Genomic DNA, 13,784 nt, shown 5'->3' on the forward strand with positions numbered 1-13,784 from the left:
TCACAAGATTTACCAAGTTGAATTCGCCAAACTCTTGGAGATGCTCGGATGGGAATTATTGGAGAGTGTTTTTTTTTTCAAATAAAGCGAGGATGGGGAAGAGAGATTGGAAACTGTTGGAGATGCTTTTACCCAACAATGTTTACGGGACGGAGGGAGTAAGAGAGAAATTCATGGCCAATTTTATGTAGATAAAATATAGTATTCACTTTATCAAAATCAGAAACAATCATGATTGGACGATTTGTTGCTCAGATTTGATTAGGTTCCGATCTTGCAATGTACTGCTGTTCGGTGATATACAAACAATACGTGATTTGACTGGTTTTTTTCCTCCTTTCGGTTGCATTTTATACGCTTCGTTTCCTGATCGATTTATTTTCGGGTTTGGGGCTTGCTCAAAAATCAATCCACCGCACGCTCCTTCCAGCCATGCCCACCCCCACGCTTCATTTCCGAACCCAACCCTACAAGAGGCCGCCGCCACCGCTGATGCCCTGAAAAAAAAGAACGGCAGAGATCCCGTGCGCAGGCCACACGATTCCCGCCAAGAGTCTCGCCATGGCGCCCTCGTCGACCCGCGGCAAGGAGCCGCCGAGGCCTCTGGCGGCGCTGGCGTCCAAGTGCCCCGAGGCGCCGCCCGAGCAAAAGAAGAGAAAGACGCCGCCGCCGCATCCGCCCGAGGCGAAGCCGCCCAAGCGGGTGTTCCAGTGTACGTGGCCCCCCCGCGACGAGATCCGCTTCCTGGAGGCCATCGCCGCGCACCGCCGCGCCCACGGCGGCGACTTCCCAACAGCCGTCGAGCTCCTCGCGGCGCTCGACGGCCGCCTCGAAATGAAGGGCGTCGGCTGATGTAAACAAGAAGCAGCGCAGCCTCATGCGCCGCTACCATCGCCACGCCAAGAAGGCCGAACCACCGGTAGATGAACACGAGCGTCACATTTATTTCCTCTCCAGGGACGTGTGGGCCGACGACTCCCCGCCCAAACCACCGGTCGCTCAGGCAAAAAGCATCAGGGGAGGCTCCCCGCTGAAACCACGGACCACCGAAGCCACCAAGGACAGCAAGGATGCCACCCAGGCGAAGAGCGCCGGCGAGCCAGCCAAGGACGAGTCCAAGCCCAGGACTTTGGCAGAGATGCGTGAGCAGTACCCGTACCTTGTTGATGAGTCTATGGTCCTCGTGGATCCGCCGATCCTCCAGAAACTCCTCCCCAGCATCGAAGACAACAAGGCCCAGGCACTGAACAAGAAGATCATGAAGGCGAGGAAGCAGCTCGTCAAGGCCATCACGGAATCGGTAAATACAGTACACCCTTCTTGCCATTAATTAATTATATATTAAAGCTTGGGAAGGGCTAGGATTTCCTTTTTAATTGCTTTGTTGTGCTTAGGTTCCAAGATTTCTGGTCTGAATTTGTTTAATGATTCTGGTTGAAAAGTGAAAGCTTTTTCCTCTTCGGGTTAATTCTTTGATGGAGTACGTTCTAGGTGATTGTGCTTGTGTTTCCAATGATTAGTTTACTTGACCAGGTTGCCTCCATGTTATTTATCATCAGTGAAAGGTTGTGGATTTTGTGCCCGCCATGATATTTAACTACTTTTAGACATGTTTCACCTTCATGTACAAAGGATGATCAAGATCCTTTTATGGCACCGATGGTCCACATTAAAAAAAATGTTGTGATGGAACTGGGGCACCATTTGAATAAAATGAATGAAAGTTAACAAGTACGGCAGCCAATAATTACTGTGCTATGCTGATCTCAAGAATTCTAGTCCTTGGCTAAGAATTGACTTCATAAAGTTGCACGTTTTCTTGTCTGGTTCACAGAAGACGTAGGTTGTTAGTTATAAGTGACCATCCTCCAGCTTCCAAGGATTAATTTACATGACTAGGCAATCTCAAAGTACTACTTGACTGTAAACTATGGCTATTTGATAGTGAAAAGAATATAGCAAATCTTTTTGTGCAGTTACAATCATCGCGTGCAATTAGTTTGCCTTGGACACTGTAAAATATGGGGTGCTTCGCTATTCTCAAAATGCTGCCCTGTTATTTCCCACATTATGATGACCACCCTTTTCAAGGCACTGATTGTCCACTTTAGCACAATTAGTACAATGTGGAAAATTCTGTTTAGAAAAAGGAAATATTTTCAGCAAAATGTTCCAGAATCTAAACTGAGGATGCCGATTGGGGAAAGAACTGTTCAAGTGAGATTAAAGTTAACTAACAAACTTCCTTCTTTGAAGGTACCAAATTTGGCAAAGACCCGAAATTTGTGATGTCAACCTCAGCAAAATAAACTGAAACTCGTCAATAGTATTTGTCACCCCTTTTGTCTTGTTAGCTGCCATTTGTATTGGATCTTTTTCCTGCTCATCTTGAAATAAAAAATACACATTTTTTGAGGCGATAAGAAAAATTCTATGCTAACAGATGAATGTTAGATTTGTGTTACCCTTAATGGGGTCTTGTTTGTTTACCTTTTACAAGTGATTTTTTAATTTATCATGTACTTTTTTTTCTCAAACATGCAGTAGAGCTGCGTATTATTGTATTAATCGAAGAGGAGTCTTGCATAGACCCAAACACACGCACACACCCACTAAACCTGTAGGAACTTAATCACCTATGCCTGTCATGGCAAAACTTGACGACAAAAGCCCATTAAACAACAGCACCACTAGCTGTGTACCAGCTAGACTCCACAAATGGGCTTCCTCTATGACGAGAGATAGTGCCGCAGGTATGCTAGGGGCATCTCCATGGAACACACAATCATTTCCAAGTTTTCAGATGGTCCAAGCATCAAGGGTTATAAGGGAATTTAGACCCTTTTGCACATCACCGCTAACTATCAAAGCCGCCTTGTCCCACCATGCATCAAAAGAAGAGTCAACCTGTGGGGCAAGCAGTGCAAGGCCGCTTTGCAGGAGTTCAAACCAGAATTGTCTTGTAAACACACAACTTATGAGAAGGTGTTGAATACTCTCCTGATCACATAAGCACATCGGTCCGGGTGAGGAAGGTGTCGCCGAGCGAGCCAGTCTGCTGTCTAGTATCAGTTGTGAGCATCCAGCCACATAAAGAAACAACATTTAGGAGGTGCCCAAGACTTCTAGATGTGTTCATAGGGAGTGAAGCCGATGGCGTCCTCAAATTGGGTATTGTATGCAAATTTGGCAGTGTAATCTCCTGAGGCAGATAATCTCAAAATATGCTTATCCAAAGTCCCTTCATGCAACTACTCATCAGGCACATATCCTGAACCTCTCGGCCTCCACGATAGCTACTTCGTCGATACCGACGAACTACCATGGCGGGTTAGGCGACCCAAATTGGCGCACTGCCATGGTTGAGGAGTTTCAAGCTCTTGTCGAAAATGACACATGGCACCTCATCCCTTGCCCCCTTGGGGCTAACATTGTGATAGGCAAGTGGATCTTCAAATAGTGTAGTACTGATGGTACTCTTGCCCGACACAAAGCACGCTGGGTGATCTGTGGCTTCTACCAGCGCCACGACATCGAACACGATCAGACCCTTAGTCGCATCATCAAGCCAGAGATGATTTGAGTCATCCTCATCATCGTCGCCTCCTGAGCCTAGCCCATTCACCAGCTGGATATGAAGAACACATTTTTTCATGGACACCTTGACGAGACTGTCTATTGCCAGCAGCCTCCTGGCTTTGTCGACCCTATTGCACCTGACCATGTTTCACTGCTGCCGCGATCACTCTATGGTCTGAAGCAGGCACCCTGAGCATGGTACCAGTGGTTTGCCACCTCGGCTTCAATGCATCGACCTTAGACACCTCTAAACATCGAGGGTGACCATGTTGCCTACCTGCTGCTCGACGTAGATGACATCATCCTCACCGCACCCTCGGCAAACCTTCTCCAACGCATTATCACACGTCTTCACTCCGAGTTCATCTTGATGGACCTTGACGACCTTCACCACTTCCTCGGCATTGCCGTCACGCACTCCTCCAAAGGCTACTCTTGTCCTAGTGAAAGTACGCCCTTGAAACCTATTGACACTCGGGCCAAGCTTTGCGCTATTGTCGGCTCCGTTGTTTCCGATCCATCCAGGAGTCTCGCTAGAAAACTTCAGTACTTGATGCTCACTCGGCCCGGTCTATTACCTGATGCTCACTCGGCCCGGTCTAGTACCTAATGCTTACTAGGCCCAGTTTAGCATATGCCATCCAGCAGGTGTGCCTCTTCATTCATGATCCCCGCGAGCCTCACCTTGTGCTGATCAAGCACATCCACCTCTATGTGAAGGGCACACTCTCTTCTAGACTCCACATCAGCACCGAGCTCACATTGACGCTGACCGCTTAGTCCAACGCAGACTGGGCTAGCTTCCCACACTCTCGACATCATCTGGTATCTTGGTCATCCAAACACCAGACCATCATCTCCTGTTCCAGCACAGAGGCCGAGTACCGCGCCGTCGCGGAGTGTTGTTGGCTCCACCTGCTGCTCCAAGAACTCGTGCTCCTCTCTCCATAGCGACCGTTGTATACTGCGATAACGTTAGCATCATCTACATGATCGCTGACCCTGTCAATCAAAGGCACACGAAGCATATTTAGATCGACATCCAATTCTTGCGCGAGAAGATCACCATGGGGAATGTCCGTGTCCTTCACATTCCTTCGTCACATCAGTACGTGGACATCATGACCAAATGGCTTCCTGTACAACTGTTAACTAACTTTAGGGCCAGTCTTTGCGTTCGCGATCCTCTCGCTGTGACTCTAGGTGGGTATTAGGAATTATAACCCTTGATTCTAGTTGTGTTTATAGCTGTGTTATAGGTGATATAACCTTCCATGTATACTCAACATTATTGGCTTTATATATGAAATCCACCCCCTTATTGGGTGTGAAATGTCTCTATAGGTTGGTCTTTTCCTCTCTATTAATACAAAGATATGTAGCTCTCCTGCATGTTCGTGAAAAAAATGTTTGTGTTATGTACTTATATCACTCCTCCAATTCCAAAAGGTCCAGGGGCACATATTCTCATACTTTCTTTTGGGTACTAATTTCTTTTATTACTGATAGTGAGACCCTATGTTGCCAGAATATATAACATTAGGATATTTCAACAACAGGTGAGGCTTGGTCTCAAATCCCATTCACAGGCTAAAGTGCTATTTTGGGAAAGTGCAACTTTGCTAGTAGTATGATGGATTGGACACACGAAAATATGAATATTTTTTTTGAAAGAAGGTTTAAAATCCATTAGAACAGAAATAAAAAAACTCGGCCGGGTGGGGAAAGACCGCCCCACCGGTATTAAGTTAAGAAGAAGCCTCGGCTTCCCCGACCGAGAAAATCCCCGAACCCCAGCCCCGCTCTGACACTGGGAATCGTAACCCCTGGGAATTGCCTGGGCCATACACGGTCCTCAGGCCGACCTGGGCCGGCTCTTAACCAGTGCTTTGGCACACGGGACCGGCGAGAGGATTTTTTTAACCACAGCCTGAAATTCGCTCCCACGGGGATTCGAACTCAGGACCTGTGGAGTGCCGCTCGAGTGTCTTAACTGCTAGGCTAAGCACCCTTTGGCATTAAAACAGAAATAACATGTCAAAGCTTCTTATTTCGGTTGTGCATTTGCTCTACAACCAGATGGATTCCCGCATATTGCATTTCATGCTTGCTGCATAGAATACATGATTTCTAACAACACTTACTTCCTTCATGTGCACCCAAATTTATATACCGAGTTTGTAATTTGCCTTCTTATGCAGTGTAAATTTACTCCGCTATCATTCATATGCGAGCTTGACAAAATGTTGCAGTAGTAACTCGATTGATGAACTAGTTTTAATAACCTACTAGTTTATTTGTAGCCTTTCAGATAATGTATTTGTTATGGATCTGGATCGGGATGGCCCTGGACCCAAGGAGCGCGGCCTCGCAACGGCGGCGGCCGCACTCCAAGGGCAGGGATAATAGGTACTAGATCTAATCTATTCTCCGCCTATCCTTGATGACTCCCTAATCTCTCCTTAAATAGACTACTAACCCTAGGCGTGCTACAGTAGCCGCGCCGCAACAGTAGACATGATGCTACAGTACTGGGCCGGCTACTGTAGCCCGCCGGCCCATAAGTCTGTCCGTGACGTTTCACCCCTCCTTTTTAAGCAGCTCATCCTCGAGCTGCAGATTGGGCGGTCACAGTGACTCGACTCAACTAACCAACCAAGACACAATACTCAGCCTTTTACATCTCGACTGAGTATTTTATTGACAACTAAAACAATGAATAAACCAAAAGCCATTATCTGTGGGGGTGGCGTGATGCTTGTTTCTCCTGGATCCCATGGAAAACCACCAAACTTGCCTGCAGCCATCCAGAGCCAAGACCAAGAACATACGAATCTACTAACGTGGAGCAGAAAGACGACTGGCGGCTTCGTGCGGATGGTTGTCAGAGCGGCTCCTCCCGTGATTGCCCTTCTGCGCAGAATGATGTGCCGCACCGCAAGCACGAGTCCTCCAGCAATGTTGTCTTTGCGTGGAACAACGGCCACCGGCGTTCCAATTTGATGGAGCGGCGCGGCCACCTCCAACGGATGGAGACATGTACAATCTGTTCGCTTGCTCCCGCGTAGAAGGCGCGCCCACTGCCGTGCGAGGAATCCACGCGCCGCAGCCTGTAGCCCGCACCGCCGCCTTGTCGCGTAGCAAGCTCGCCTTTAACTTCAGGAGTAAGGCTTTGAGCTTTGCGCAGCCTTCCAGCATGTTGGCGCACAAATCCTCCGATGGATCACCGGCAGCAGAAGCCATGGAATCAGATCGAAACCAGAGCTAACTGATACCAATTGTTATGGATCTAGATCAGGATGGCCCTAGACCTCTAGGGCGCGGCTTCGACGCCGTGGTGGCGGTGCCGCGCCTCAAGAGGCAGGACTTAACCCTAGATAGAGGATAACTGATATTTTCATTGCTTGGTTAAAATAGATACAATCCCATCCTTATATAGATGGGCTTGACTTGACCCTTAAGAAACCAATCTCTAAATAACAAACCAATCTAATCTAATCTTTCCTAAACTAGATGTGCGCTACAGTACCACGGGTACTGTTCACACCAGCCCCGGCTGGGCCATCCTGGGCCCAACACCCATGACATTACTCCCTCCTTTTTTGAGCAGCTCGTCCTCGAGCTGAAGCATACTCTTGAATGCAGCAACCACCCCTCCTGGTTCCCAAGGGAAACACACGGGCCTGTAGATCCCTTTCCACAAACACGTGCTTGCATGACAGCCATCTACTAACATCGCTGCACATGGCACAACTTGCATCGAGGCCATAGCGGAAGCAGTGGGGATGATGACGTTGCGGCCAAACCAGTTCATGGAGACGCCATGTGGGGTACGAACCGGCAACTGCGGCAGCGCGGTTCTCAACCGGCTATAGAGTCGAGCAGGGGCTGGATCAGCAACAACTAGGGCCTCGTGACAAGCAAGCTGATCCACGGAGACGCTGCCTTGAAGCTGCTGCTGTGCCGCCGCCGCGGAAAGTGGCAATGCCAGTGCTGCCCGTGCCTGTCGCCTGGCCAAGAGTCCGCGTGCTGCTGCTTGAAGCCGCAATGCCGCCATGTCTCGCCGCAAGTTCTCCTTCAACTTCAGGAGTAAGGCTTTGAGCTTTGCGCAGCCTTCCAGCATGTTGGCGCACAAATCCTCCGATGGATCACCGGCAGCAGAAGCCATGGAATCAGATCGAAACCAGAGCTAACTGATACCAATTGTTATGGATCTAGATCAGGATGGCCCTAGACCTCTAGGGCGCGGCTTCGACGCCGTGGTGGCGGTGCCGCGCCTCAAGAGGCAGGACTTAACCCTAGATAGAGGATAACTGATATTTTCATTGCTTGGTTAAAATAGATAAAATCCCATCCTTATATAGATGGGCTGACTTGACCCTTAAGAAACCAATCTCTAAATAACAAACCAATATAATCTAATCTTTCCTAAACTAGATGTGCGCTACAGTACCGCGGGTACTGTTCACACCAGCCCCGGCTGGGCCATCCTGGGCCCAACACCCATGACAGTATTTAATGTAGGTTGCTTCTGCCAAAAATGGGTTGACATGTATATACATGTCAACGATAAGATCTAAGATGCTTCTTAAAGAATTGGAGCCTAGACTATGGCTAGAAAATAACCCGCGCAGGGGGGGGGGGCAGCCCCCATCACATTGCACTAAGAAGAAATCTCAGCGAAACCGGCTAAGAAAAACCCCAAACCCTGGCTTCACCCTATAGGGCCGCACTGTAACATGGGCAGACCATGACCCACTGGGCTAGTGACCACTGTAACTACTCCCCAGTAGGAGGGCCCAAACCAACCACATGTGCCACTAGCCGGCGCCCTGCTACTATTTTTCGGCTTGCTAGCGAGGGTTTCTTTTTTTTTTTGCTGCCACTAGGATTTGAACCCTGGTCAGTGTCTTCCTCATCTGGGAAGCTTACCACTACATTACAGGAGTGTTGGTGCTAGAAAATATTAAGATTACCATCTCCTTGTAATCAATACTATCACTGTATATTTTTATTGAGTTTAGCTCTTTTTAGTTGATTTATTAAATTTATGGTAAGCAAGGAACATAATAAATGATTAGCGTTTTATAATCTGTTTTTGGTATATTACAATCAAAACTTGGAGCTAATGAATATAACTTGATACTAATATGTAGGCAAGGATAAAAAACATGGAAACACCCACAATATTTCTATATCAATCCACTAAGCTTCAATCGGAAAAGCCAAGGTTGGAGAAAAAGGATGGTGAGGATATTTGTGCTCAAGGACGACTGGAACGAGTGGAGCATGAATTAGCGGAAATGAGACAACTTTTCATTGCTTCTCAAAATAATGTAGAGATCATTCATCAGTGAAGTTATTTGCTTACATTTGATATACATATACATGCATGCATACGATGAATGAAAAATTTCTGTCACTACTTACCCCCCCCCCCCCTCCCCCCCCCCCCTTTTGTTTGTAGGCTATAAGATGTGAAAATGCAGAAAGTGGCCTTCAGTCAGTTGTAGCTGAAAATCAGATTTCGTGCAATGTGATTGCCCTCCTTTGTTGATTTGTTTTGTACTGCATTCCTTCACAACACTTTTTTTTTGTATCATATCAAGTTTATGTTATTGTAGATGATACAAAAGAAGATAAAGGTACCAAATGGCTTGCCTCATGGAAAGAATAAGGAGGTTACATCTAAATATAAATATGATGGTGTCCTTCCCAGCAATGTCCCGTGCGACAATCTGGTATCTTCCCCTTTTGTTGCTTTGCTATTTAGATATATATAACAGAAACACTTTGGGAACATCCACCTTTAGTTTATACAAACTCATGTTTTAGTCTAAACTTGAAAACTTCTAGAAGGGTGACACAATACTTTGTAGGTTATCCCTTCATTCTCCTTTTCTTTTTGCAAATTTGAACCAAAACAGTTGGTTAGCTATTTACCAAAGAAACTGTTTCCACTGGATATGTCGTCTACCTTTAACCCATAAAATTTGACATCTGTTTCCTCATTTGTACACAAAAACTGCAAATAAATCCACCATTTAATACGCTTCATGGTAGGACAAGGAAGATTGATGTAGAAAGTCAGAATCAACGCAATGTGGTTAGCTTCCTTTGTATTTGTTATATCAGTGCTTTTTTGGGAATATTTACATTACTGAACTTGCAACATGCTTGCTTACTTCTGTATAGATAGAAGAAATGAAGCTTATGTTGTTTAGCACCAAAGATTTGTACAAATGTAGCTGTATACCTGTACCTTAGTGGTCTTATATGCTTTTCATATTTCCTTCTGTTTAGGGTGGCAAAGAGGTTGTGTTGATTTCTCTAGAACGACCGCGTACTCCAGTAGGCAAAGCTATTCTTGAACACAGTTCTCCATCTACAATAGTAGGGGGCATTGCACTTGGAACACAGTGTTGTAAGGTGTTTCTAAGAGAGGTATTGCAAAGGGATGCTCCACTGTTTCACAAATATGGGGAGATGATGAAGATGTCTGATGCACTTTATTCTTCTATTCCATGGCCAAGTGTCCTAGTAATATCTTTAATCCATCATTCTAATTATTCTAGGTTATTTTTATTGCCATAGAACTAAAGAAGTAAAAATGTTTTCTTTGCAGGTCAAAGGTAATGCCATTGCTAGCACGGCACCACTTTACCAACTGTCTCATCAACATATTATTAATTGCCTTCTGCTATGCGAAACTTGTTTTCTTCAAAAATACCATGTGAATTTTCCTAGTATTTTTCTCAGTTTTTGGTGTTTTATTGTTGACCACCTATATAGATCTGTTGAATGATAAACCTTTTGAGAAATTTCCAAAACTGCGAACATTCTCTACTTTACATTGACTATTCTTTTTATAAGATGCAGTTCTCAAGGCTTTTAAAAACATATTCCAAATTTTGGTTGTTTCCAAATTTTTCAACACAAAAAATCCAAATCATTAATTTGGAGATGCATCTGAGCAGTCTTGTAAAAACAGATGCTAATTAAGTTGTATGGAAAAGCTTGTGAGATTATGTTATGGATCTGGATCGGGATGGCCCTGGACCCAAGGAGCGCGGCCTCGCAACGGCGGCGGCCGCACTCCAAGGGCAGGGATAATAGGTACTAGATCTAATCTATTCTCCGCCTATCCTTGATGACTCCCTAATCTCTCCTTAAATAGACTACTAACCCTAGGCGTGCTACAGTAGCCGCGCCGCAACAGTAGACATGATGCTACAGTACTGGGCCGGCTACTGTATCTCGCCGGCCCATAAGTCTGTCCGTGACAGATTAGCTTCTACATTTAGGAAATTGAAATTTTGATTTCTGAAAATTTACATGGAACAATGATTTGCTTGATGTTTTGAGTGACAATGGCTTCAACGTGGAATGTGTATGCTACCACAGAATTGTTTTCTATGGCCAGCTATGTACTGGCCACTTATAAATAGGTTCATCCCATAGGGATGCTTACTGAGCATGCTGATCTTCTGGTTGCATGCATGCTAGCACTCACTGTGTGCCACATTTTTGGAGGTGTGTGCTCAATATTGTGAGAAGCATGCAATAGTATCATTACATTCTATATGTATCTGACCTAGTTTTTTGATATAAATTGAAGTCAGTTGCTATCTTATAAGCGCAACAGCTAATTAATTCATTTTTATTGTGTCATACAGGTCATTGACAAAGCGCCTCGAGATGGTGAAGCGTCGTTTTGCAGATAACATCGATGTTGGGTAGTAATATATATTATGCTTTTTATCTTCAAACAGGGCAAGTACTTTTGGTATGAATGTTCTAATGGAAAAATATCTTGATTGGGCTGGGTGTATTGTTTATCTGCTGGTTCTGTTCATATGGATGAAAATGTGTGGTGTTTTTTTTTCTTGAACGGCACATCCAGTGATGAAAAGGTCTCACTGTCATGATTGAATAGGGCCCCACATCCCATAAATGAATAGGCTCCCATATGTCATAAGTGAATAGAGTCCTATATTTCATTTATGTTAAAACTTGAGGGGTCAATCACAATGTAATAGAGATTTTGTTTCTTTTTACGGAAGTCAGTTGAGGAGACCCCTATTTTTATATAAATTTATTTAAACCAAGCATATTTTAATGCATAGACATAAGAAGACGAACCTAGAACATAAGTGCTCTAACTACTATGCTAGAGGTCCTTTCGCACACGCAGGTTCAGTGGACGGATCTAGAAAAGAAGAGGGTGTATGCAGAATAGGTATCTTTTTAATCACATGCTAGTCCTGCCAAGGCAATGCTTATATATGTAGAATGGGTATCTTCTTAATCACATGCTAGTAATGCCAAGCCAAAGTTACCCCGTGTTGACGCGAAACGATCACACACCAAACCCGAGAGCCCCGTACGCCAAGCTCGGACTGCACTTGATTCAAAACAAGGCGTGCTAGTCAATTCGACCTGTAAATTGACAAGGAAACAGCAAACAGTCAAATTCAAGAGTGTATCGGCTGGATTTCCAAATCACTCTTATGCAGCGTATCGCCAAGGCTCTGCCGATACAGAAAACGACAGCAGATCGGGTATAAAAAATGTGTAATAAAGGCGATCTACAGGGAATCCGCAAAGAGCTGCCGATACCGGTATGCAACTAGATGGCTAGATCTCGAGCCGACACGTGCCAGGTAACAACGTACAAACCCACGAATGTGTGGATCTGAACAAAGCTAAGCTTGCAACCGATCTAATCAGCTTTACAAGGTTTATTGTGATAAACAAGGAGCTTACAGCCAATTAGACAGATCACTAAGCCGAGTAGTTTGTGAATAGATCTAAACAAGAAAATAGCAATGCGTCCGAGATCAAAGCTTAGATAAATTCGGTAAATTTTGAATAGATCTGAACGAAGCCACAGCGATGCGCCCTGAAGCTAAAGCTCAGATTTACTCAGTAAACGAAGACTTACCAGTAAACCAAGTTGCTCGAATGTGAGGCGTCCTTGATCAGCTTGAAAGAACTCGCAGAAAAAAAAGGGTGGCGAAGTCACCGACGAGAAAGTAAATTGCAAGTAGTAAAGTTTGTTTGTTTGGATGTGTATCAATCTTTACTATGGCAGAACCACCTGAATTATCCCGGCTCAAGTGCGCAGGCCATCACCATAAAGCCAACACCGACTCAAACGCACTTCAAACGGAACAATTCTTGGTCTGTCGGGTAACGTCCCGATACAACCACCGGTTCTCGGATCGAACAAGCATACCCCGCACGAAGGCGAGTCCAGAGATATTACAACCACATATTTTACAACACAAGCTCAGTAGTAATTACAAACCAGTTCAAAACATTATTACAGAACCAAACTTAGTAAAACAGTTATACAAACCATAACTTTAAGTTCATAGTTTGAAAAGCAGCGGAAAAAGAACACAACGGCTACAACACGTCGCAAAAGTATACCAAGCTAGCTCAAGCAAGGTATCACTCGTCAGGGTCATTGCCGGCCGAAGACGGATCCCACTCTATGGACCAGCCAGGAGGCAAAAAGCAGGGCCAAGACAAACTAGCGAGCTGGTCCTCAAAACTCATACCTGAAAAAGGGTTTCAACAGCAAGGCTGAGTATTCTAATACTCAGCAAGACTTAACCATCAACGGGTATACATAGCCCACCTAACTAGACTATGCAGGGTTCTGTGCGGCTCTGGTTTTCCTTTTGCTGAAAAGCAATAAAGAGTAGGTCCTTACTTTCAAATTTTAGCTTCCAAGATTCTAGTTGATTAACCATTCTGTGTAAGCAACTACTATTCAACCATGGTAGAACTTTAAGCAAACATCAAGATTGATCATAATAATGTTGCTCTTATTACTCTGTGTGGCAAAGAGATCAATTAGTCCCAAACTATGGGAAGCAGATGATTCAAATCGAATTTGTTAACCTGGTCAGGCAGACCTAACACACACGTTTGAAACACCGTCGGGTCGTTCCCAAACAACCGTTTACCTTTCTTTCCGGCTTGTGGATAGGGTCACTCTCCCCGACTACAGGGCACCAAGGTCCAACCTTATCCCTTGTAGCCGTAGTGTTGCACAACATAAACAAAATAAAACCTATCCCTAAGAGAGAGTGACAGGTATATCCACTCCCCGGTCCAATCGGCTACTAGGCTTACCGCGTACCATATTTACGGCATGTGGCTAGTACGTTCAAAAACTTAACCAGCACTACCAC

General features: G+C 45.1%; 1 protein-coding gene across 5 annotated transcripts; it reads left to right on the forward strand.

The window, feature by feature from the left end:
* The first annotated feature begins 736 nt into the window (after window positions 1-736).
* Window positions 737-11,463, forward strand: LOC120639827. Of its 5 annotated transcripts, none has more exons than XR_005661689.1 (7): window positions 737-1,300; window positions 8,736-8,915; window positions 9,047-9,115; window positions 9,204-9,320; window positions 9,883-10,119; window positions 10,205-10,608; window positions 10,871-11,463. XR_005661689.1 is itself a non-coding variant. In XM_039915764.1 (7 exons), exons 1-7 carry the CDS (start codon window positions 878-880, stop codon window positions 11,261-11,263), a joined length of 1,041 nt encoding a protein of 346 aa, XP_039771698.1. In that variant the 5' UTR covers window positions 737-877; the 3' UTR covers window positions 11,264-11,463. The 5 variants fall into 5 exon arrangements, 1 of the variants encoding a protein (XP_039771698.1); XM_039915764.1 differs by having other exon boundaries at window positions 10,205-10,211; window positions 11,256-11,463; XR_005661690.1 differs by having other exon boundaries at window positions 9,883-10,608.
* Window positions 11,464-13,784: the final 2,321 nt, after the last annotated feature.

Source organism: Panicum virgatum, chromosome 7K, assembly GCF_016808335.1.
Source record: "Panicum virgatum strain AP13 chromosome 7K, P.virgatum_v5, whole genome shotgun sequence".
Classification (NCBI taxonomy): domain Eukaryota; kingdom Viridiplantae; phylum Streptophyta; class Magnoliopsida; order Poales; family Poaceae; genus Panicum; species Panicum virgatum.